Source organism: Pseudonaja textilis, chromosome 3 (genome assembly GCF_049901715.1).
Source record: "Pseudonaja textilis isolate UNSWEBS1 chromosome 3, rPseTex1.2, whole genome shotgun sequence".
NCBI classification, from domain to species: domain Eukaryota; kingdom Metazoa; phylum Chordata; class Lepidosauria; order Squamata; family Elapidae; genus Pseudonaja; species Pseudonaja textilis.
Window position 1 is genome coordinate 159,650,846 of NC_141992.1, and position 25,310 is coordinate 159,676,155.

A 25,310-nucleotide genomic window follows, 5' to 3' on the forward strand; every position below is an offset into this window, starting at 1 on the left:
CAGGGAGAGTGGGATATAACAATGAAAATTTGAACAAATGAAATCCTGGCACTTTCCTCTAGAAAAAGGAAGCATTTTGAAACTGCCATATAGTTGAATGATAGACTGAATCACGAAGAAAGATTGCACTTGAAAATATTGAATTTGAAAAGAAACGAGGAAAAATAATTGAACTAGCTACTGGATATTACAGTATTGTTATCATCTGGGTGACTAGTAAATTGGTGTAAAAAATTAGACATTTTTATTAGACATGCAGACGTGATTGTGCCATTATGTTGTTGTGCAGAAAGACTCTTACTGTGTATATATTTTGTAGCTGGTTTGTAACAATTTTTAAAATTTTCTATCATTGTAATGTGTAACAGATAAATGGAGTTTTTCACAAGGGTTAATGCAAAAAACATTTCCCAAGCTTATAGATTTCAGCATAAGCAATGGGAAAGTTAGTATTTAATGCAAGAGTTGGAAGTAATAGTGTGCTATTCTAATTGGAAATAGGATGTTTGTTTTGTAAAGGCTATACTATGAAATGGAACTGATAAAACACTTTGCCAGGCTATTTTGTAAAATATACTTTTTTTCTAAAGAGATTTCTTCCTTTCTAAATAAATAAAGAACAGAGGAACAATTGGCAGTTCAATATCTGATCTCTAGAACTTCCTGTTAATGCGAAAATATAGTGAAACATGCTCAGGCTGTTATTTTAAAAAAACTGAAGACATGATAGGAAGGATATCTGTAACATCAAATAGTAAGCTTGTTATATTTCTGAAGTGCGACTTCAGTGAGTATAAGTCAAACAATGGACTCTCATTTTTCTCTTGTATTCTAAATCTTTCTTTCAATATGTGTACATATGTCTTTTTCATTACAGAGATTCCCCCCCCCCCCAAAAAAAAAGTCTGACTCCTCTATGATGCCCTGGTGGGTTTATTTCATACCAATACTGAATAATTTTGAATCCGCTAGCCAAACGCTTATGCTAAACCAATGTTTGTGTTCTTTATCATTATACTCAATGGATCATACATTTTAACTGTACAAAAACACCACTATTGGTATAATCAACAACTACTACAGTTTAAAAATATTTACCTGCTCAGATATAATAAATTATAACCCTAAATTTTATTATAATTCCAAGCTATCAATTTATTTTTTATCATTCATGTTTGAAACAAGTGAAGTTTCTTTCTTTATGCACGTGCAATTTATGCCTTTAAATGTACAATTACACATTGTGAATGAATACAGTAAGATTCCAGGTCAATTGTTTTGTATGAATACAAGCGATACTGAAGTATCTAAGTATATTGAACAATATCTTGAAAAAACTTAATTAAATTGAAAGTCATTTATTAACAAGACCTTACAGGACCAAATAAAAAGAATGCCAATATTAAATATTTAGCTGGATTGTAAAAGTGCACTGCTATGAACTATCTTATGGGATTACCATATTGTAATGACTTTTTTTTTCTATTTATGAGCAAATAAACATTTTGTTTAGCTAAATTAATGGATCTATTTATTAAAACTCTGAGTGAACTGGAAGGCAACTGAATACAACCTTGCTCATTTTGTGCTTAGATCATTTGTCTATTCTTCTAAAAAACACATGATATAACTCATGTTTCCCAGTGAGGGAATTTCAAGCCAGTTCAATATAATAGCTATTGAAAGTTGGATCGGGCCACAGGGGAACATGATTTTGCACAGTTACTGTTTCAACAATAATACTGATCTTTAATACAAAGTATTATAAAAGATGTTTGTAAATATAAAATACTTTATTTTATTTCTATAAATAAATAACAGGATAAATGCAGATAATGTTTAAGAGGAAAGTTCAACTCTCTTTCTGTAAAATTAATATCAATGTATAATATCACATTATTCCCAGGAGTCAAGTGCAATAAACAGATTTTAAAACAAATAACAAAGGCTAGAGGCCCATAATTTTTATAGTATCTAGAATTATCTAGCCATTGCTATGTGGAATGATCAGAACAGTAATCACAACAGATATTCTCAAGCATGACTGGATTATGATAGCAATTGTCTTAAGTCACTAGTGAGGATCTAAATTAGTGAAATGGTAAGACTACTTTCCAACAGAAATATCTCCATTGTTTGGTGGATGGCCTATATTGTCCATCCCCCAACTGGTGTCATGCTGGGTTTTTAATTACTACTAGCAATATTTTCCAGCAAACATATCTGGAGGCAGGAATGGGATCCAACCGGTGTAATCACCAGTTCGGTAATTTTACATTTTGCTGTGCGTGCATGTATATCACCGTCATCTAGCTGCCTGAACAGCTGAGCAGCGCTGCGCACGGGTGTGCAGCAGTTGAAAAAGCACTTTTTTCCTGCTTTTTCAACTGCAGCTGTGTTGTGCAAAGCAACTGTGGTTGAAAACGCAGGAAATAAAGGTCAGATAAGAACCTGGGTGGGCATGTGGACCAAAACAGCAGCAGACATAGAACCGGTTCTATGTATGCTCTCTGTTTGCTGCTTTTCATAGCAATCAGTTCTACAGAAGTGGACAGAAGAACCGGTAGAACCCCACACCTGTCTGGAGGGAACTAAATTGGGATCATATTATGTATGCTTATATATCAATAGATTGAAAATTGAAGAGGTGTCTGTTTTGATATACATAGATGTTATGGACATAAAATAAAGATCAAAGATGTTACAGTCATCTAGATCAGATGTCAAAGTTTAATCTAATGCAGTCTATTCTATTATATGTGAATGATGACCTATCCATACCTTATACTTATTAATATAAGAAATACATTGAAAGTAGTTTTCAGTATTCTCTGGTGTTTTAAATATGCTTTATTGTATTAAACTAATTATCAGAATATTTATGTCTCTGTGTGTATCAGCACTAACAAATCTGTTAAAAATGAACATTGAGATAAATATAAAAATATCTTTCCTTAAGCTTCCCATCTTTCAGGGAAATTAAAAAAGTGTACAAGTGCAAAACTCTGCACTGCTATTATCCTGATGCAGAGATTATTATCTATCTTGGGTCCACAAGTGACTTTGGACTATGGCTCCCATAATCCATAGCAGCCATAACCAAATATGATAAGAAATTCAATGCTAAATTCAAAAAACTAAAATCCACAAATTCAAAATTCTGCCATATACAAAACAAAAACAGTCTCATAGAAGATTTAGACATGGTCTTTCATCTGGTGATAAATATGCTTTCTGTGAAACTAGGCCTGAGCTCTGCGTGTTACTGGAAAATGAGACCATTTTTGAAATGGAAGACACTGAATCCCCTCCACCTTTTCTACCCTATCAGAAGGTAATATTTGCTTTCTTGTTAAATTGTCTCTCATATGAAAATTTAATTAGGGGTAGGTTGTTCACTGTAGAAACAATTCAGTATTTAGGTTTTAAAATAAATAGTGTAGGACTCTGTGAGTTGATGCATTGTCCTTCCTTGTTTCTGGCTTCCTTGCTTCTTCCTTCCTTCCTTCCTCCCTCCCTCCCTCCCTCCCCTCCCCTCCCCTCTTCATTATTCTACTCCACTGAGACATTATACATTACATTTCAAAAGTCCTGATTTGGCACACAACTGTATTTCTACAATAGGAACCTGCAACTGTGTTTTATCAAAGCCATTTTTAATTAATAAAATAATAGGATAGAGCTTCAGAATGCATCAAGTTCTACATAGGAACATTTAGTTCCTGATCTCACAAGAAGTTTAGAGACAATTTATATAGATCTGTGCAGTTCTATTATAGTAATTATCTACTACGCCACTGACATCACTAAAGCCATACTGACATCTGTCCTCAAAAATCTTGTCAATGCTTGAAAAATATAAACAAGAAACCAATCAGTTTACCTATCTTTTTACACACTATTCATTTTGTATTTCTTAAAAATTTCTTTTTGTTGAATGAAATACATTTCCTATTCTACCACAATTACTTCAACAAAGATTAAATAGCTATAGTTGCAAGAGTTGCAAAAATGATATTCTTCTTGAAGCAAGCTTCCTTAATTCTTTCTTTATTATAGGAGTGTCAAACTCGATTTCATTGAGGACCGCATCAGTGTTGTGTTTGACCTCAGGGGGCCAGGGTGGGCATGGCCAGGGTGGGTGTGGCCAGGGTGGGTGTGGCCAGTTCAATGTCACTTGTGTGGGAGGGCCTGTTGTGGCCTGAGCACTCTTTCAGTGAAGATGGGCTCCCAAGCTCCATTTTCGGCTGTGACGGCCTCCCACAACCCTCTGCCAGCAAAAACAGAGCTCAACAGGGCCGTCCGCAGTCCTCCTGAGCTTCATTTTTGCTGGCAGAAGCACCACGGACCTGTCTTTCACTGCTTCCAGGGAGGCCCTATGGTCAGATCTAAGCATCTTGCAGGCCAGATCTGCCCCCCCTTGAGTTTGACACCCCTGCTTTAGTATATGATTGTTTGATTATCAAACACTTGCTCCAAAAATATTACATCTGTATACTAAATTATCTGATAATGGCACTCATTCATTAATAATGAATTGATTTATTTACCAAAATTGAAATGGTTTATGCAGTGATTTTTCTACTTCTGTTTATTATGTATTGCTATAATAAACTTGTTTAAGAATATTGCTGTATTTGTGAAGCCTTATAAATTAAAACAATTGTAAAACAAAGTATATATAAATAATTATTGACTTGTATTCTCTCCTTGAACTTAAGCTGCTCTTGATTTACTGGACTTTGCAATTTTATTAATTCTATGTAATAAAGTTTCTAATATATCTTAGTCTTTAAAAAGAGCTCTTGTTGCTTTTTTAAAAAATAACTGCATAGGAAAATGATTTTCAGAGAGAAAAATTGCAAGTCAATATTGAATTTTGTACAAGGATTTTGCATCATAATGCATGCATCCTTCAGTGCTCCAGAGTTTTATTTTTCTTGCTATAAAGCCAACCTGATTGAATTGTTCTACTCAGTTGGAGTGTTTGTGTGCTATATAATTATATTGTTATTCCAGTAATTATACTGTATATTCCAGATCAGAACTGAAAAATTGCCCAATCAGCAGTGGATGACTGCTATGTTGGCTTGCTATACTACAGACCCTCGGTATCAGCAACTCTTCATCAATCTGGTAAGAGTGAAAGCAATTCTAAAAGCACACATTTTCTTTGCATACAATGTGTTTGCTATATTTTCTCTTCTGTTTATGACGGCTATGTCAGTTACACTGATTTACATAAACACTGCCAATCCTGGGACGATATACTCTCAACAAAAGTAACTGAGTACAAACAGCATTCCTGAGTTTTAATTCATATTATATAAACATAACAGATGTTGATACAATGAGCCAACAAAGAAAAAAAAGAAAGAAGAAAACAACCATTGCATGTGGGCCAGCAATTAAAATGTTCCAGATTATCAAAAAGATGCAAGGTTAATAGAACATATCCTTTTAAAGTCAATGTTTGATTTGATTTCTATGCAGCCTGTATTCTGCATTCATTTCTCCCCCAATTTCTCTAACCATGCCTCTAATAATATAGCAATGAAAAGCAGGGAACTGATAAATGAAAATAAAAAAAACCCATACCGGTCTGCTTACCCCTCTGCAAAATATGCTATTTTTAAAAATGTAATTTTTATTGAAGAAATATCTAACTAGATAAAAACAGTACACACATTAGAAAAGAAGAAAGAAAATAAGGAAAAATGGTAAATAAATTTTAAAAAATTGACTGTGGTTGTAATGCATTTATGTTTTACCCTCGCTATCTAAAGTTCATTTTTCTCTTTTTTTCAGCAAAAGGTCTATAAGGCTTTCTACTTATTGATAAATGTAGACATTGATCTTTCTCTAATTGAACAACTTAATTGTTTTTCCATCTTCCAATTGGCATGTAATGGTTGCCATATTCTTGGATCAAATGATTGCCAGTCTGCTTTTGGCAAGCAGTCAGTTGGAGAAGCAATATTCACTTAATGACCATGTGATTTTCATAATAAGACATAAGACATAAGACATAAGAATTTTATTTGTCATTACACTTGCAAGCGGGTGCAACGAAATGAGGTGCTCTTCCACAAGTAAAACTGGACAACACTATTGAAAGAAAAATAAAATTAAACACAACAGACCATACAATAATCTCTATACAATTTAAAAATGTAAATACCCCATTACTCTCAGCCATTAAATTCCACAAAATCTTATGACCCTGCATTCAAACTCAAAACTGCACTTGGATAAAAACTGTTCTTAAATCTAGTCATCCTTGTTCTTAATAACCTAAGTGATTCACTTAACAGCTGAAATTCTGGTCCCAATTGTTGTTGTAATTGAGTTTTTAAAAATCATTTTAAACTACCAATGAGATGTTTTTTTTTAAAAAAATCCTTCTCCTAATCTGTTCTTTACTTTATCTTTCAGGATCCATATATAAACAAATCAGCAGTATCAGTTCACGCTCATTTCTCATTGCAACGCACATACATCATATTTCGATCTCTGGGTCTTCGTCACTTAACAGTGGTTGATTTGCAGAATGAAGTTGTTGGCATAATCACTAGGAAAGATCTGATATCCTTCCAACTAGAAAAAAACCTGGGATCTCAGAAAGCATCATACCAACCTCACTCAGATGATGAGCTTTTGGACTAGGAAATAATCTAAATTATTAATAAACCAAATTAGATTGAAGTAATCATCAAAAATTATTGTATTCTTTTTTAGTGATAGTGGTGGTGATGGTAGACTTAAAATTTTTCATAATGAATGAAAGAAATATATAATTTGTTTATATTTGAAGATCTGAAATTATAGTTTTTTAAAGCTTAAGTCATGATACGTGACATACACTCAATCTCATTGTCACTGTTTTACAAAAAATGAATGAATGAATTATTTTTAAAAATTCAGTCAATATTAATCACACACACACACACACACACACACACACATGCACACACACAAACAGACATATTACACACACACATTGAAATCTGGAGACCCAAAGTTTGTTGTTATTTTGAGCTGAAAGATTGTACTATGACTGTATAAAGATTCTAAAACTGTTTGCTGAAGTCCACCTGGTATATCAAAAATTGTAATGCTTTAATATGATACAGAAGAAACTAATTAAACAAAGGGAAATAATCATGTATGCTGTATACATTTCTTTATATTTAAACAAAATTGTCATTACATTTTTGTTTAGGTCTACCATATTTTAATATGGCCTTTGCAAGCGTTTGGACACTAAATATATTCCTCAGCTTAAACATTTTTAAGCTATGCATCACAGATGTAAAAAATTCAGAAAATCAGCATTGCTGTAATATATCACCATATATATGAAGAAAATTGGAAAACAATCCATGATGGATTTGGGAAAGAATGGAGCAAAAGATTATCACTATGGTGGTTTAGGAAAGAAAAATCAGTAATCTTTACTTACTTAATACTTACTGAAATACTTTCCCCAAATACTGCAAATTGTTTTTTTTTTTTAAAAAAACACATATTGCTAAATCATCATAAGACAATTTTACACATACTTACATATACATCCTGAAAGTAAATAGAATAGAATTTGATTAATTAAACAATTTGATTAGCTATAGCTAGTGAGATGAATGTATTAACATAGTAAACTTATGTGGATGATGCTAGCCAATAACATTTTATAGCAAATAAATTGTACAAGATCTAACAATATTTTGACACAAGCTGCAATTATTTCTATAACATTTTTGGCATAATAATGATGAAAAAAATTGGTAAAATAATTGATCTAATGCTGAAAAGAATGATCACGCATTAACTGGATGTGGACTTTTTATAATATGGAAGTAAAAGCTATAAAAACAAGACAGAAAGACAATTTTGAACTTTGGATAGCCAAGAACACAAATAATTTGATAATAGAACGAAGTAGTTTAACCTTGCAAGAATATGATGACTAGCCAAGAAAGAGTCCTGAGAACACCATGGTTGGCCATCTAGGAAAGCAAATAAATGGATCAAATTAATGCAGAGTTCTGACGCACAAATGTCAAATTATCATATTTTGGACACATTATATGAAAATCCAGCTCCATTGGGAAGTGGGAGGAAAAGCGGAATTAAGGAGAAGAGGATTTTTAGTAGCAAGCTGGATTACAGCAACAAAAAGTGCAACATTGGAAGAACTGAAGGCCAGCTTGAGGACATAACAATCTAGAAACGATCTGTCTATACAGGGGTGTCAAACTCACATTGTCATGGCAGTGTCACATGATGTATCAGAACTTCTCCCCCTTTGCTAAACCAGGTGTGGGCATGGCCAGCATATGACACATCTGGCCTGTGGGCCGGGAGTTTGACAGTCTTGGTCTACAAGGTCACTAAGAGTCAAACACTGATGTGATGGCACATAATCAGCTAATAATTTCTTCTGACATAATAATATCTTCTTTGTGAAGATATTTTACTTTTTATTAAAAAAAACCCTAATATCCAAGCTCACTATTTGTTGTAGAAATTATTTTTAAAATTATCTGGAATAATTTGAAAAATCCTTGTTCCAAGGTTGCTTATGTGAAGAACTAATTTCATGGTTCTTAAAATCTCCACCAAAACACTGGAAGATTACACAAGAACAAAGTCTAAAAACTTTCCACATGTACTTTCAAAAAGGAATTTAATTGAATAGAGGATTTTTCTCTTAAATTTCTCAAAAAGTTAACATAATCAAAGTTATTTATTAAATAATTAGATTAATGATCCAAAAGCTGCTTTTTAAATTATACTTAGTAATTATATTACAGATTATTATCTGCTTCTGTGATATACTCTGCAATGTATGAAGAGAAAACTATACTTTCCTCTCACAATGGTTGGATAATTAGAATACAATAGGCTCATTTAATTCTAGAGACTTTATATTAGGTCATGTATTTGCACTAGTCCATAGTTTAATAAGACATTACCCATTTCTACTTTCTGAATCTATATATGAATCAGAATATAGTTATATGCCAGAATGCACTTCTGATTTTTGTGATGTAACTTATAGTGTTTAAAAGTGTATACAATATGTATATTATAGTAGTGGGATTTAAATTTGTTTACTACTGGTTCTGCTGGCATGGCTTGGGAGCATGGCAGGGGAAGGATCCTGTAAAATCTCCAGTCAGAGGTGGTATTTGCCGGTTCTCTGAACTACTCAAACTTTCCGGTTCTGCAGAACTGGTCAGAACTTGCTGAATACCACTTCTGGTATATTAGGCAAAATGTATAGAGTAATGACTTTGGAGTGATGTCTTTTGTTGAAGATCACAATAACATTGATATTCAGTAAATTTTGTGAATCCATGTCAGTTGAAATCAGTCTTCTTTAATCATACAATTTATTTTGCTACAGAAGGGTGCTGTTTCTTCTGAACTGCAACTACTGCAGTGACCCATGACTCTAACTTATAAATTACTCAGTTCCAAAGGCACACTTTTTTCTCCCTTAGTCATGCAGCTCTACTGTATCTAGCAAGTCACAGATATCCTGTTTTACTTCTCAGAACTTCAAAACAGTCACCATTTACTCATTTCTGTTTTCCTTACTTTAACTAGACCAACCAACCTGTGATTTTTTTTAAGTTTATTTAATAGTATCCCATTCTAGAGGCCATTGCCCCAATGTTCTGTCATGGACTATGAGCCCAGGGAACTCCCTGCCTCCCCTGCCTGTGCCAAGGAGCTCAGGCAGGGAAGTTGCCACATAGAAGGGAGACTAGTACAATAACAATCATTACAGGTGTCCTTTATTGTTGCCAATTTAAGAAACGGCATCTCACAACCTGTTTGGATGCCTTCTAATTATCTCAGATAATTGCTGCCACCCCATTCCCTTTCCCTGAGATCTCAGCTGGTGCCAAATCTGTGAAACCAGGTTGGGCAGAGATAATATCGCTGGCCCCAAATCCCTAGCCATCTTTCATTTTTCAGGGAGAACTAGCACTCACACTGCTCCCACTTTTTAGTCCAGTTTTATTTTTATTAATAAAACCAGAGTAAGAGTTGCTTGATACCTTCTAGTGTATAGCGCAATAATCTTCATTTTAAAGATTATTTGTATGTAGTATTTCTGAATTATGAGGTTCATCTAATGAATATGTTTATTAGTTATATTTATTTATATCTACAGCATTTTAAAAATTTATATAAGTAAAATAATAAAGTCCCCCCAAATAATAATCCAGTATTAATCATAACAAAACACTGGAATTTTGCTTGTGAAGTTTGGTTATTGGGCTCATGCTAACAACATGAATCTGTAGGAAATAGATGGAAAAGCATATAAGAAATACAGAATTCTTTCACTGGCATTACATGTTCTCTTATGCTGAGAGACTATAGTAGGTTATTCGAATTTAGATCATGACTATCTAGACTCCAATTTGGATCTTCAGAAGTTATTTGATCTAGGCCAGAGATAGCTTAATGCAATCCAGTTTCAATGGATATTTTGAACCGGATTCAATTTAAAAGGCGGATGCAGTAAGCCTAATTTATAGTAATCAAAGATATAATATTACTATGCTTCATTGTTTTTGAACTATTTAATTTTCTGAGATGGAAGTTAATGAAAATTCCAGCAATAATAGTCTCTCTAATGGGGAACAACTTGGGCAATTTCTGGTTAGAACATGGAGTGAGATACGCAAAAGAAAGGTGAGAGAAATGAGAAACGATACTGCTTTTTTCTGAATGTTGTGGAGTTCATTGTCAGAGAAAAAGTACACAGGATTCAGTTACTAGTTACTAGGATAACTCCAACACCACTTCAGTCTTGTTGATCACATCAGTGCAATACTCTCATTCCTTCTTCCTGCCCAGAATGGAAAAATACTATTTTTAAAAAATGGTTTTCCAATATAATGGAACTCCAAACAAATAGATGAGAGAAGGAGTTTCATGGAGGCTGAGAATCTGAATGGAAAGAGATCAGTTGTGGTTTTTCTGTTCCACACTGGCTACAACTGGATCTGGCTTGTGACATAGAGTTCAGCTTAATCCAAAGTCCATTTCTAGCACTGTTTTCCCAGCTCATTTTGGAAAACAAATAATGAAAACAAAAATTATTAGTGGAAACTGGCGGTATGGAAAATAGAGACAGCATACAACAGCATGCAAAAGATGCAGAAGATGGTGTTTATCCAGAAAATTCAGATGTTAGATTTCCCACCTAGGGAATGGGGAGGTGCGTTGGGGTAGGAGTTTCTATTTCTCAGGATGATTAGTTAATTATTCAGATTTCCTGTAACTGGTTGTTCTTTCATTTAGGTTTAGTTATTCATAGCGTAAGCTAACTCAACCAATTCTCAGATATTTTTTTTAAGTATCCTTGGAATTCTGCCTGTCCAGGAGCATTCTTAATTATGCTGTCCTTTACAAACAAATAGGTTCTGGATGTTGCAAACACCTTTCACCTTCTGATCTGAAAGGGGCCATTCAGAGCTTTTTTTAGTGAACCATACTTCATTGCATATTGATCAAATCTTTGGGGTGCCGGTTAATAGAAGCCAAAGTTGCTTTTTGAATTTTGATTCTGGAAATGCCTATCATTTTAAATGATTAAAAAAAAATTGAATATGGAAATTATTTTCCTCTTGTGATTTTTGACTTATTCCAGCTCATTTCTGCTTTACGCCTACCCAAACAGGTCAATACACATGTATTATCATTTTTTTTTCTAAAGGATTTTGTTTTGTTTTGTTTTTTTTGCTTCAGCAAAATTATTCTGACACATAATTCAGGGATGAACCAAAGTACAAACCCAATAATTTTCTCAAAGATTGATTTCCTGCTGGCTTTACTCTGTTGCTTCATAATTCCTAGTTTACATCTTAAAAACTTTTGTTGTAGGCACCTTTGTATTTTTTTCTGTTTAGCTCTTTATGTTGCTACACGTTTGAGTCAGTGCATGAAACCCACCTGCTGATAGGCACCACTAGATGCCACTCTTTGCAACAAGTTCACAAAGCTCAGCAGGACTTGCTTAATAAACAGAATGTGTCCCATGCACGGCCCACCGCATTGTGTAGCACTATAGAATTATAAAAATGACCTCAGCAGATGTTTATCGTTTTTGGATCATTTTCTTAGATTCTTGAGCCAAGTTAAGAGATGATATAAGTCATAATGCAGGGTTTGATATTGAAACTACTTGCTTAACCCTTGCAATGTTCATTTTTCAAGGAAATATTATTGAAAGTATATGGTTATTCAATTGAAGTTTTTTTCCATTTTCTTCAAAGAAGCAACTTGTTCCATTCCCTGGAGAAGGATGAATTTTTTGAATGAATTTGAGCAGCAAGCCAGTAGCACATCTGTTGCACATTTGTTACACTTTGGTTCGTGGCCGTTTCTACATCAGCCTCAGACAAGTCAAGGCCCAATAAAATGCAGTGTTGCAAATCCAGTTGTTTGAGGTTTCATGGTCAAATATTGTACATTATTGTGATTCTACTCTGAGTTATTGGAATGTTCAGTATAGGATCACCATATACTTCACATTAACAAAATCCTTTATAAATGGTATTTTTCATATATCAATTATATTGTATATAATTGGGTTACACTGAGGAAATATTTCTCTCTATCTCTCCTGGAATCATGACCAACATGCAGACCTGAACAGAATTAAAACATTACCCAAAATGTAATTATCTGTAAACTGTATTTAGTATATTGACTTTTTAAGATGCTATAATTTTAAGGCATGAGATCATGCTTTAAAATCTGCCCTAGGACACAAACTGCTTTTCCCCCTATCAGTTTGTTCCTTAATGTCCAACAACATCAAAAGAAAAGTCACATGGGCAAACTTAATTTCATTTCTGAAATGAGTCCCATTCTTATTTTAAAATATTTGGTCTAGGATTTAATATGGGAAGCATTCTGATGATGCATTGTTTTGCAACTGGGATATGTTATTAGAATGTTCATGTATGCATACAGCTGATTATGTTCCAGAAAATTTGATGAATTTGAGTCTAAAAATAATATGAAAATTTACATAGTATTATATTGTTATTCTGGAATCCCATTACAGTGGAACCTTTGGTTGTGATCGTAATTCATTCCAGGGCTATGGTGGCAACCCGATTTGGTCATGACTGGAAGCACGACTGACTGAGCATGTGTGGACAAAGATTTGCACGGACTGCGCATAAGCAGAAAGGGAAATCAACATGGAAAGGGAATCTGCCATGGCCAGGTTTGTTCGCCACCCGATTTTTGAATCATGACCTGATTCAAAAATTGGGTGGATTTTTTGGTCAGAACCTGATCTGGTTGCGAACAGAAGCATTTGTGATCCGAGGTTCCAATGTATTTTGGAATGTGGGTGGAACTTGCATTTTAAATGTTCTTACATAGAAGAAACACAATGTATAAGGGAAATATGAAACTTGTTTCAAAGAGATTAGGGTGTTCTGTGAGTTGGGAATTATGATGTAAGCAAACTTTTAAAAATACATCCTTATATGCATTCTGAAATAGCATAAATCCATAATATTTTCTGAATATTTATACTTATTTTCTGAATAATCAAATTTTAAGATATGCTTCTACCTTTTAAAACTACACATATGTGCAATTTTTGGCACCTTCCCTGTCTATTTTTTAAAAACATGCTTAAGGAAATACAATTAAAATTTGCTGCTCTTGATTATTGGCTGCCATATACAGCCATAATAGCTCTGACATTCCTAACTCCTCAGCTGCACTGTTTAATAGATCTCACCTGTGAAATTGTAGGGGAGTATAGTGCACAGTAGCTTGTTGCCTTCAGAAAATAATGTTCTGGAATAAATTGGAATAAAAAAGACTGTAGTACTTTCTGTCTGCTAATTTGCAGAATATATTTGGAATTAAAAACATATTTTATATTTCCACATCAAAACAGATAATGTTTGATGAGAAAGCTACCCAAAAAGAAGTTCAACTCAATTTGTTTTCCCTAACAAAGATAAAAAAGCTCTGGAGCCAAAACCTATTAGTGCATTGATACATTCCACTAACTGTTTTTTTTTTAGCAATGGTTTAATCAGTGCATAACACTAAGCTATAAAGTATAGTTTAAAAATATAATGGATGGGCTCACCCTTTGCATAAGCTACAACCCAACAAATCATATTATTACTGAGCATGTGTGAACCTAGCAATTGATGTGGACTTATACTTTACTTCTTTCCTCCTATGAATGGGATTTAACTATTATGAATGACCTGTGGGAAAATCTGTAGAACCCCCTTCACATTGTTGGTATGTCTGTGTAGAAAGTTAGCACCCACCCTCTCCTAGAAGAATGAAATATTCTAGGAAATATTTAAAAGGCGGAATATTATCTTTCCCTAAATGAGAGGAGAAGCAAGTTTTTAAAGACAAAGATCAGCTCCCTGCCCACAGAAGATAATTGGTGCCCATTGAGCAGGGCTGGGCCAGACTATCTACAAGACAATTAGACCTCCAGCTCCAGGGTGATGGGATTAAGACATGAACTTTCAGAACATAATAGAATTATCTATCAGCAGAACTCACCACATGGCACAACTAAGCCCCTTCATTGAATTACCCAGCAAGGTCCAACCAAACTTATCTCAGACAATTTCAGCTATGAACCTTGCATAGCCTTGGGACTCCTCTGGGAGTCTGACAACCAATAGAATACATTTCTTGCTTAGGAACAGGAAACTCAAGGGCAAGGCCCAAGAGAGGGTATAAACACCTCTCTATCTCTCCTCCATGTGCTAAGCTGCCCAGGATCTCAAGCCCATGTGGTCCTGTTCACCAATAAACCATCTTTCCAACCAGCCTCCATGTTTCCAGTGCCTTTCTCCACTCTTGGAACTGAAACAGATGGACATTTCTTCCAACATTTGTATAGTAGTATTTTGAACTGAATAATGGCCACTATATTCTATACAATGTGAAAGCTTCATTCCAATGCTATATACACTAGTTGGCTTAGGTAAGAATATTGTCTCCTTTTCTTTTCTTTTTTATCATATGTTCAATATTCACATTTCTGTTCTCAAGATTTATAGGCCAAAATAGAAAATAACAGTGTGTGAAGTAATTTTCTCAATTCTAATTCTTAAAAAAAGTTTAAGTTTGGCAAAGAGTTTATTTTTACAGCAGAATGTAAAAATAATGGTGAATACAAGAGGAAAAAAGATGACTCAAATATAAAATGAAATTAAATATGTCTCTAAAAACAGACACTGATAAAGTGATTCTCTTCCCTCTGAAATCTGTTTCACAAAAGCTGTGAAACTTGGCAGAATTTAGACAATTGTTTGGTTTATATGAATATATGACAATTACTTTTTGTAATTAATTCGTATATATGACAATTACTTTTTGAAGCATTTTATTATCACCCACCAATTTGACACTGAGAAATGAGCTGTATACTATTTGTTGATTTGATGAATTGTTTACATTAAAAGTGACAAAGAAATGGTAAGCCAATTATCCCATTTGGCATAAAAAGCCCCTGCTTAGATGAACCATTTACTAGAAGACTGTTACTAATTTGCATGTCTTACTTGTATACACTGCATATAACCAGAAAAGAAATTGTCACCAAACAGATGGCTAACATAAGTTAGAGACATGGATAACAGTTTTTTTTTCCTACAGAAATCTTACTTGGCTTGCTTAGAGTTTCCAGAGGCAACTGAACAGAAAACTAGGTAGGTTTGCAGTTTATTTGAGGAGAACACAGCACCTTTTTTACATTTTAATTAGCAAAGTAGAGATACAGAGTATACAGTTAAGTATAAAAGAAAAACTCCTACTCCATTACCTTGTCCAAACCATTCCTTCCTTCTTTTACCCATTGGATGTAATATATAGGCAGATGCTTTTATACAATCCCAGCTTCGCATTTTTCCTTCTGAGTTTTCTGAAGGAGAATGGTACAAGGTCATTCAGTTATGGTCTAATGAGTTTAATGAGTTTAATCCACCTTGATAATGAGTTTAATCCACCCTGTCAGGTTGCCACATGCAAGTACTATATAGGCCAGTCACCATTTCTTGGTAGAGGGCAGGATGGGGCATCATCGTCTACTCTTGTAAATCTAATCTTCACCCATGTTTTCACAGTGAAAGTAGAGTTTTCCAACTTTTATATTGGCTTTTAATGGTGTTGCTATCTGGTTTGGCTGATCTGTTTTCCTTCTTTCTAGGAAAACCATTACACTTTAATTGGCTGTTGCCTGTGGTGGCAATAACAGGCCTCCCTGGGTCAACAGTGGTTGCCCTGTTGCTCTCTAAGCTTAGTTGCAGCTATTGCTACCAATACTGTTCTAGTAGCATAGTAGTTACAATGTTTGCCTGAGATGCAGAGGGTTTCTGATTCTATTGGACACTTTCTCATTCTGTAGCACAGATACCATGACAAAACAGGCATGCTTTCTGTGTCCTGATAGATTTAATTTAAGGGACCTGAAATATGTAAACTCTATCTGTACTGAATCCTGGCCTGAAACTGAATTGAAATGGAACTACAGACTGCAGACTGACTATCTTCTCAATAACCTTCCCTCAAAGAGAAAGACAGGATGGTAATATCTAAAACTGTTGCATCTAAGGCAACTCTCTAGAGTAGTGGAGTATCATTGCCTCTTTCAAGGCCGAAGACACTACCCCCTCCCTCAACAAGGCTGACACTAGGGCATGGAGCCAACTATAGGTTATTTCTCTGGGTATAATAAACAGGTGTCTGAACTAACAGTATAGAGATCCTGTTCAATTCCTCAGGTGTCACAAACTCAAACTTACCCTCACTGAGTCTCTGGCACCTGCCCTCTGGGGTCCAACTTCAGTCATCTTATCCACCAAATAGCCTGAATATTTTCAACAGCAGCTCTGTAGATAACCCACTAGTCTATTCCTGATCAGCAGGAATCAGGTCACCCTAAACAAGGGCAACTGCCTGTCTAGGGTGGAGAATACTGATGTTTAATGTTGCACTGAATGTGGCCAGTTCAGGAAGCCACAGGAAAAAAACCCCTGTACTTACCAATTTCACTATACTATGATTTAAAAAACAGGATCAAAGAGATTCCTTGTTCACTGAGGAAATTTTAGAAAAGATGTGCAACCCTCATCTTATTCTGTAATGGATTTTCTTTTCTTGGAAAGTACAAATACACTGTTAATCAGATTTCATTCCTTTTAGTATTCATTCTGCCATAGATTGTCAATAAATATCCAAATCTGCTTGTAAGCTGTTAAAATGGAATAATTTTCAGTCCCAAACCCAATGTTATATTTTTATATGATAAACAAAGCAGAAAGCAACCTGCATCTTCATAACGGCTTAATGTCAGCCTGCCCTAGCCTTGATGATCTTGGATCTGTGAATGTCATAAATCATCATAACATCATAATTGTTTGATGACCTGTGATAGTTGCATTAGGGGTTGCCTAAACTAGGAAGGTGGCTCTAGGTTATGCATAAAGAGGGCTGAGAGGTGGCTTCTTTAAGTTAAATTTTGGACAGCTGAAAAAGGTTGATTCAAGCCTTTTAATTGTGAGTTCTCCCACTAATTCACTCTTTCCTTGATGTATTTACAAGCATGATCATTATTCACAGATCTTTATTGCATAAGTTATGCAGCACAACAATTTTTTGCTTTTAGGTTTACATAGGCTAAGCTTTGATAAAGAAGAAGACAAAGGAGAGAAAGAAAGAAAGAAAGAAAGAAAGAAAGAAAGAAAGAAAGAAAGAAAGAAAGAAAGAAAGAAAGAAAGAAAGAAAGAAAGAAAGGAAAGAAAGAAAGAAAGAAAGAGAAAATGGGGGTGGTGTGGTGGTGAATAAGGTAACAGGAAATCAATGTATACAAATCCATTTATCCAGCTTATATATTTACTGGAAAAAGTGACTAAGGAATTTACCAATAGACTACATGTGGAAGAAGGTGTAGAAGAACTTTTAAAGAGAAGAATAGCTGTTTTTATGATTTGAATGTACAAATCATGTATATTAGGTTATATGTTTTCCATAGGTTTCATTTACACATTTGAAGATTGGAATTTAATCTATCTAGAATATATTTCTTAATGCTAGATTTTGGGCACTGGAAAAATATCCTGCTTTCTCCATTTCTTTCCCCTTCCCTGGCTTTGTCTATTCAAATAACTTCCCTAAGATTTTTCTTGGTTCAAAGGATTCCACAAAGCTGCTCTGGGAGAGAATTTCTGACATAAAAAAGCTTTAGAGGAAAGAAGACAGCAGAATTGAAGAATAGGAAACAACTGAGATAGCTGAAAGAAAAGAATAAAGGAGATAGGCACAGATATAATTTGACAAATCTGAATAATTCAGAGGTTGCCTCTCCTTGTATGAATCCCTTCATGCTGGCTAGGGATTTCTGGGAGTTGAAGTGCACATTTTAAATTGGTCAAGGCTTGGTTTAATTAGGGTTCATTTTAGTGTTATGCTGGAGAATGGCCTTTTTACGCCTGACCTATCCTTCAAATGATCACATCTTCACACATTTGTAATTTATTGTTTGTTACAGATTGTTTTCCAGTGGGAGGATCTAGCAGGGACCACATAGGCAAAGCTTCACAATTTTTTATGTGCATTGCATTTTTAAAAAGTGCAGCACCGAGGTCACATTGGAAAACTGCCGTGGGTAACTTCCAGTTTGGTTTTCATCAGGCACACTCCCCAATTTATCCCTATTTCTAGATCAAAGCAAACATACATACTGTTCAGTTCAGTTAGCAAACATAGTTTTATGTTTATTTATTAAACATCAGCAAACAACAAAATGGTTAACTGACAAAACATAGTAGGTATTTTTAATACCAGTTTGGTGTGGTGCTCAAGGCACCAATCTAGGATCAGAAAACTGTGAATTCAAATACTTCTGGAATGATCAGAACAACTCAATTCCTTCCTTTATAATCAGAATAGACTTCAGAGTTGAAGAGTCTAGAAGTGATCTGTCAAAGGGTTCTCCTTTTCTCCTCTTTATAGATGGGAGTAATGCATTTTATATTCAGAAAAGCTTCCAAAATATTTTTTAAAGAGTCTGTTTTTTCTTGAAGTTATACCTTTTTCTTTCTTATGTCTAATTTGGTGAGAAAATGGTTCAGAAAAATATATTAGACAATAATGACAAAAATACATGAGAGAATGGCATCTCCAGAAGGGCAAAAAAGTTAAGATGGCAGAGACATGATTTTTTGACCCTCTCCCCCTCCTCCAATGCTGTTGTTGGAGGCATTTGGTAATAAATAGAATATTTATTTTTTGTGGTTGATGCTTTGTTTTCATTTTTTCTTTTATACATTTTCAGTACATCACATGAGAATGAAGGCTCTCAACCCCTCAACTCCATATTTACAAGGTGTACCATGAACAGGACAAAGAAACAAGTGGCAGAAGTGAGACCTAATTTGAATACTAATTGTTTTAAAATAGTGAACTTGTTACTTTTGTAATCTATTCAGCAAGCATTTGTTAAACACAGCAATCCTGAATTAAAAAGAACGTGTCTTAAGTTTTTCTGAAGAAGTACAGTATGTATTTAAGCCTACCACACAAATGATTGGTTATAATAATAGTATTTAAAAAATCATACATATGGTTTTCATTTTGGCCTTCATTTTATAACTAATATTCTGCCAAGAGCCACAGAAAAACTTTTGATGGAATTTGCTGACTCATTAAGAAGAGCAACCATTGCAATTTTGGGACTGGCACCTGAAGAATATGAATATATTTTCTCTTCAAAACAACACAGGTATTATTATAAAAAGGTCTATGACAACATTAAATAAGTTTTCATAATATGGATTCTTTTTTTTTTCATTTCCTTCATATAAATCAGTTGTTTTCTACCTATAATTCTTTTATACCTGAGGGATTTTTGGAAAAAAATGTTTGAGAAGCAAAATCATTAAAGTACTGGGAAACTTAAGTTCATGTCACCTTCAGATATTAAAACTCAGGGGGTAACTTTGAGCCAGTCACTTTCATTAGCTCAGTCTTACAGGATTGTTATGGCACCAAGGTAAAGGAAGATTTCCATGTCAGGCACCTTGAACCTTGGAGAAAAGGCAGAATATAAATCTAAATATGCAATTTTATTGTTTTGTCTAATTTCATGTGAACTTTGCAACACAGCTTGTAAAGCCAGTTTTTAATCTAATTTAAAAAAAATACAATTCTATTCTCTCATTAAAGAACATTTAGGTTCTCAGATTTTTAAATGGATAGGATCTGCTGCTTGCTTGTTTGTCTCTGGTAAGACAAAGACTTTAAAAATGATGTTTAGACTGCAGCCTTGGCATATTTATTTGGAAATTAGTTGACAGAACTCAGTGGGATTTTGAAGTAGAAAGGGGGCATGATTTCCTCTTCCAGATTTGGGATTCCTTAAGAATGTCAGTATATTTACATCTCATTTTTAAATCTAGCATAAGATAAATTGTCCTTCAAGTTGAGATGACTCCTGATGACTTTTTCAGCAGTTACAGAAATTCAGAAGTTCTTTGCCACTGCTATTTCCAGTAATCTTTCTTTTTTCTTTTTAACCTAATATAGCTTACTGCCCCAGGATTCTTTAGAATTCTCATATCAAAGAATACATCAGTGGTAGGAAAGTCTACAGAGTATGGTAAAATAAGAAGTCAAGATGGGGAAGCTTCTATTGTAAGGTGATGGCTGCCATCTTGATTTTTTTTTTTAACATTTGTGATTATGTCTCTGGCCTTAACTGGTTTATGTCTAGCTTAAATGTCAGCAATGTCCAGGCACCAGGCTGATGACAATTTATAGGCGTGCGTGCAGCGTGCAGGGAAGCACATTGTAAATCACTGAACCTCGTAAATCACCAAACCAGTAGTTAACCCTGTCGGATCCCACCCCTGCTTATAATCATTTTTCATACTTACGACTATTGCAGCATCCCCACAGTCACGAGAGGCCAGATGAGGAGATGCGTGCCTTGATGTGAGTGATGTTGAGTTGGCCAGGTCCAGCCAATAACATTACCACCAAGCTACGCCCACCAACTAAGCCATGCTCACAGAACCGGTTGTTAAAAAAATTTAATCCTACCTCTGCATAGATCAGTCTGAAGAGTTTAAGATCCATAAAAGGATGTAAGATTCATGTTTCAAAGAATCTTTCTCTACTTCTCCTTCCAGTTTGAAAAACAGGTTGGGAGGCAAATGGTGAAGTAGCACCCACCTTCCTTGTCTGTCTGTCTGTCTGTCTGTCTGTCTGTGTCTGTCTGTCTGTCTGTCTATCTATCTATCTATCTATCTATCTATCTATCTATCTATCTATCTATCATCTATTTTTAGCTTGGCAGGAAAAATGTGAGCTTTTTCCTCTTAGGATGACCTATTTTGCCAACTTTATTTTGGTTTTTCAAGGGAAAAAAGGCCCAGCCAATAGGAAAAGAAAGAGGCAGATTGAAGCTCAAAGCTGGAATCCAGCTTCCAAACTAGAAGCAATACTGATTATTTTGTATGAATTGTAATGGGCATTGTTCAGTATTGTTTATTATGAGAAATCCTGGCCAAAAGCAGCAATTGGTTGAAGTCAACCTTTTCAGAAATTCATTTCTCTTCTCTGTTTTGTCCTTTTTCCTTCTATACCTCTCAACTCCTTTGACCTTAATATATACACATATATAATAAAGTATTTGAAATCCTAGTGGATTGATATTTATTCTGATGAAAAGAACAAGCCTTTAAGTTTAATAGATTTCCTTCCCATTTAGTTAAGTTCTTGGAGGAAGGAGAATTGCCACTTTCTTCCTCTCCCAAGGAAACCAGAGATAAAAGGTGGTTGGTTGCAATATTACCAGGATGACAATCCCAAGGTTTGTGTGGATGGTGCAGCAGTGTTTTGGTTGAAGAATTAAGAAAGTACAGCAAGGGTGCCAGACTGGCTCAATCCATCATATCCAATTTATGCATGTGCATCCAGACCCATCAATGGTTCTTCCCTGGAACAGCTAAAGATGAATTGATAAGTTCAAATGACAACATGAAGGTGATATCATAACAGCTGAAAATAATTAACAGGACAGCTTTGAATTACAGTTAGCAGGATGTTAGGATAAGCCCACAATGGGTTTTAAACCCAATGAAGGTAGTCCTCAACTTATGACCACAATTGACCCCAAATTTTCTGTTTCTAAGTGAGACATTTGTTAAGTGAGTTTTGCGCCATTTTTCTACTTTTCTTGCCACAGTTGTTAAATGAATCACTACAGTTAAGTTAATCACCTGGTTGTTAAGTGAATCTAGTTTTCCCATTGACTTTGCTTGTCAGAAGGTTTCAAAAGGTGATCACATGACCCTGGAACAACAGTCATAAATATGAACCAGTTGCCAAGCATGCCAAGCACAAATTTTGGTGGTCTGTAGAGAAATGTCACCCCCACAGCACAGCCCAAAGCAATTAATCCAGGCTGTGCAGGAACACAAGGCTGCAACGCCCACGTGGCCCATGGGAACATAAGGCTTGCTTTGCTTGCATTGCGAACAAGAGGTAGTGAGGGGTGGGAGAAAGAGTGGAGGGGAAGGAACTTGCCCCCCACCCCACCCCAGGTACTTTGCCTGGCCACTGGATTGCTTCTTTCCACTTCTTTCTTCTTCTTCTGGCTGCACGCAAAGAAAGCAGCAAAAGTCTTTCTTTCTCTGCCCCAAACTCCACCAGAAATGAGTCTTTGGGACCCTGCAAGGCATTCTGCTCCAAGAGCCTGTGCCAACGTGACAAGCCTCATAAAGACTCATTTCTGGAGGACTTTGGAGGAGAGAAAGAAAGACTTCTGCTGCCCCCCCCGCCCCCCCTGAGAACGGAGCTGGAGATTGTATCCTGCAATCCCAAATAAAGAATAATCGATTGGTAGGAAAATGGGGTGGGGAATTTTCCTGCAGACTTTTTTTGGGATTTTCCCAGGGTTTCTGGTCCATGGGATTTAAAATTATGAGTTTGGCGGTCCCTGATGTCCAAAAGGTTGGTGACCCCTGCTTTAGAGCACAGGTGTCAAACTCGCTATGTCACATTGCCGTCATGTGATGTTTTCACAACATTTTCCCCATTCATGGAGCTGGGATGGGCATGGTCTGTGCGTGATGCATCCAGCCTGTGGGCCGCCAGTTTGAGACCCTTGCTTTAGAATCATCTTTAAAAACAAATGTTTATTGAGAGAACAAATTAAATAGAAGGAAGTATATCTGCAGAATAAATGTAGCTTATTTACAAAGAAGGCAATGACTGCTAGATGCTGAAGAAAGAACAGCTGATTGTGCTCCTGTGTAAAAGTTGTCATTTTAACTACAACCAATATGGCATGAAAAACCCATAAACACCAAAGGGCATTGATGAAACATTAATAGGAATATAAAACATAATTCATTGCAAAGGGGCCCAAAGTTGAAGTTACATAAAACAATTTTAGGCTTCATCTGATACTGCTGAATGCACTCAAAATAATAATTAAAACATCACAAAGTTGACTTTAAATACTGTTTCTAGCATGACACTGATTAATGACATCCACTCTAGGTGGGGTTTGGAAAGATGATTTAATTCAAAATAGAGTTGTAAATTTGTTATCTGGGAATGTTGAAACCCAGTGGTGAGTCAGTTGGCTGCCACTTAGGTCATATATTTTACTTCTGATTATTAGGTAGCATAATTAACTGATATAATTAATTATAACAATAAACAACTAATCACATATGTTGATTATAATGAATGGCATAACAAAATAGCAGAATATCTGCAAGAAATGGCATTTGCCTGCAAGCAAGTACTTGTGGGTCCACAAAATAGACAATGTAATCCTCAATTTAAAACCACAGTTGAGACCAAAATCTGTGTCACTGAGCAAAGCAGTTGTTAAATGAGACATCATGTGACCACTTCATTCAATCCTGGCTTTCCTGATTATGGTAATTAAGGAATATCATGAATCATTAAGCAGATGGAGTCCCAATTAAGGGTTCCTCAGATATGGGGGAGACTTTGAAAGGTCCAGTCCAGGTCACATGTCAGTGTCTCTCTCCTCAGGAGCTGGAAATCATTCTTGCTGAAATCCCAGCAGGATTTTCAGGCATAAGTAGAGAGACGCTAACACGCAGCCTGTGCCTTTCATGTAACTTTCTAAACAAACTGAAAAGAAACTCACCCAGTGAACACTAGACTTGCAATTTTGAAGGTTTTAAATCATTAACAAACAACAACAACAATAATAAAAATGAACTCCAAACTGATTTATAAAATGAAGTTTGATCAAACTTTGAATCCATAAATTCTATATTAGCAGCTCTGAACACAATGGAATACCATGACACCCAGCAGATTGCAAGAGACTGCAAAAAACATCAGTCCCTACTATCACAAACAAACAAACCAGGTCTCTGCAGTACATATGGTACATCTCAAGATCTCTCCCTAACCCAGGGAGAATTTCTGGCAGTCCAAATCTACTACCTAGCTGCCTTTTCAGCCATAGAAAACTACATAAAGTATGATCTGTTTTTCTTTATAAATAGAATAGATCTTTATCAGGATTATAACTGAAAGAATTTTCTGGATTGACAGAGACTTCATTTTTTTGTCATGACTGGCTCTGCTCAAGAAACAACAAGCAATAATTATTGCATCCAATAATTCAACAATGCTTGCTCCTGTAGTATTAAAGGGCAAGAAGTAGAATTTCAGAGAAGTGCTTGCTTCTTTTATCATTCCTTACTAACCATACTGCAAGGTGATCAAACTGGTCAGTCCTAGAAAAGATCAACCCTGACTGCTCTTTAGAAGGCCAGATCCTGAAGATGAAACTCAAAACTTTGGCCACCTAAAGAGAAGGAAGGACTCATTGGAGAAGAGCCTAATACAGGGAAAGATTGAAGGCAATAGAAGAAGGTGATGACAGAGAATGAGGTGGCTGGATGGAGTAACTGAAGTAGTAGGCATGAGCTTAAATGGACTCCAGAAGATGGTAAAGGACAGGAAGGCCTGGAGGAATGTTGTCCACAACTTCGCAACTAACAACAATAACAACAACTAACCATATGGATTTAATAAATACAAGTAAACTGGTTTTATATGAATCATTTAAATACATAAAAATAAATAACAAATAAAATAAAGGGTCACTTGTGTCAAGCTGAAACCCTGTTCTACACGAACCCACCCATGTACAGTAGATTTCCTAACAATGCTATGGGCATTTTCCAATTGCTAGATTTGGGGCTGTTTTGAAGACTTTC

General features: G+C 35.3%; 1 protein-coding gene across 1 annotated transcript in view; it reads left to right on the top strand.

Annotated features, from left to right (window-relative positions):
- Positions 1 to 7,147, top strand: part of LOC113435631 (chloride channel protein C-like) — a 64,215-nt gene extending 57,068 nt beyond the window's left edge. Inside the window, exons 14-16 of the mRNA XM_026699603.2 lie at positions 3,247 to 3,334; positions 5,041 to 5,136; positions 6,436 to 7,147. Coding sequence (XP_026555388.2) covers positions 3,247 to 3,334; positions 5,041 to 5,136; positions 6,436 to 6,666 — 415 coding nt within the window. The 3' untranslated portion in view covers positions 6,667 to 7,147. The remainder of the gene's footprint in view (positions 1 to 3,246; positions 3,335 to 5,040; positions 5,137 to 6,435) is intronic.
- The last annotated feature ends 18,163 nt before the right edge of the window (positions 7,148 to 25,310 follow it).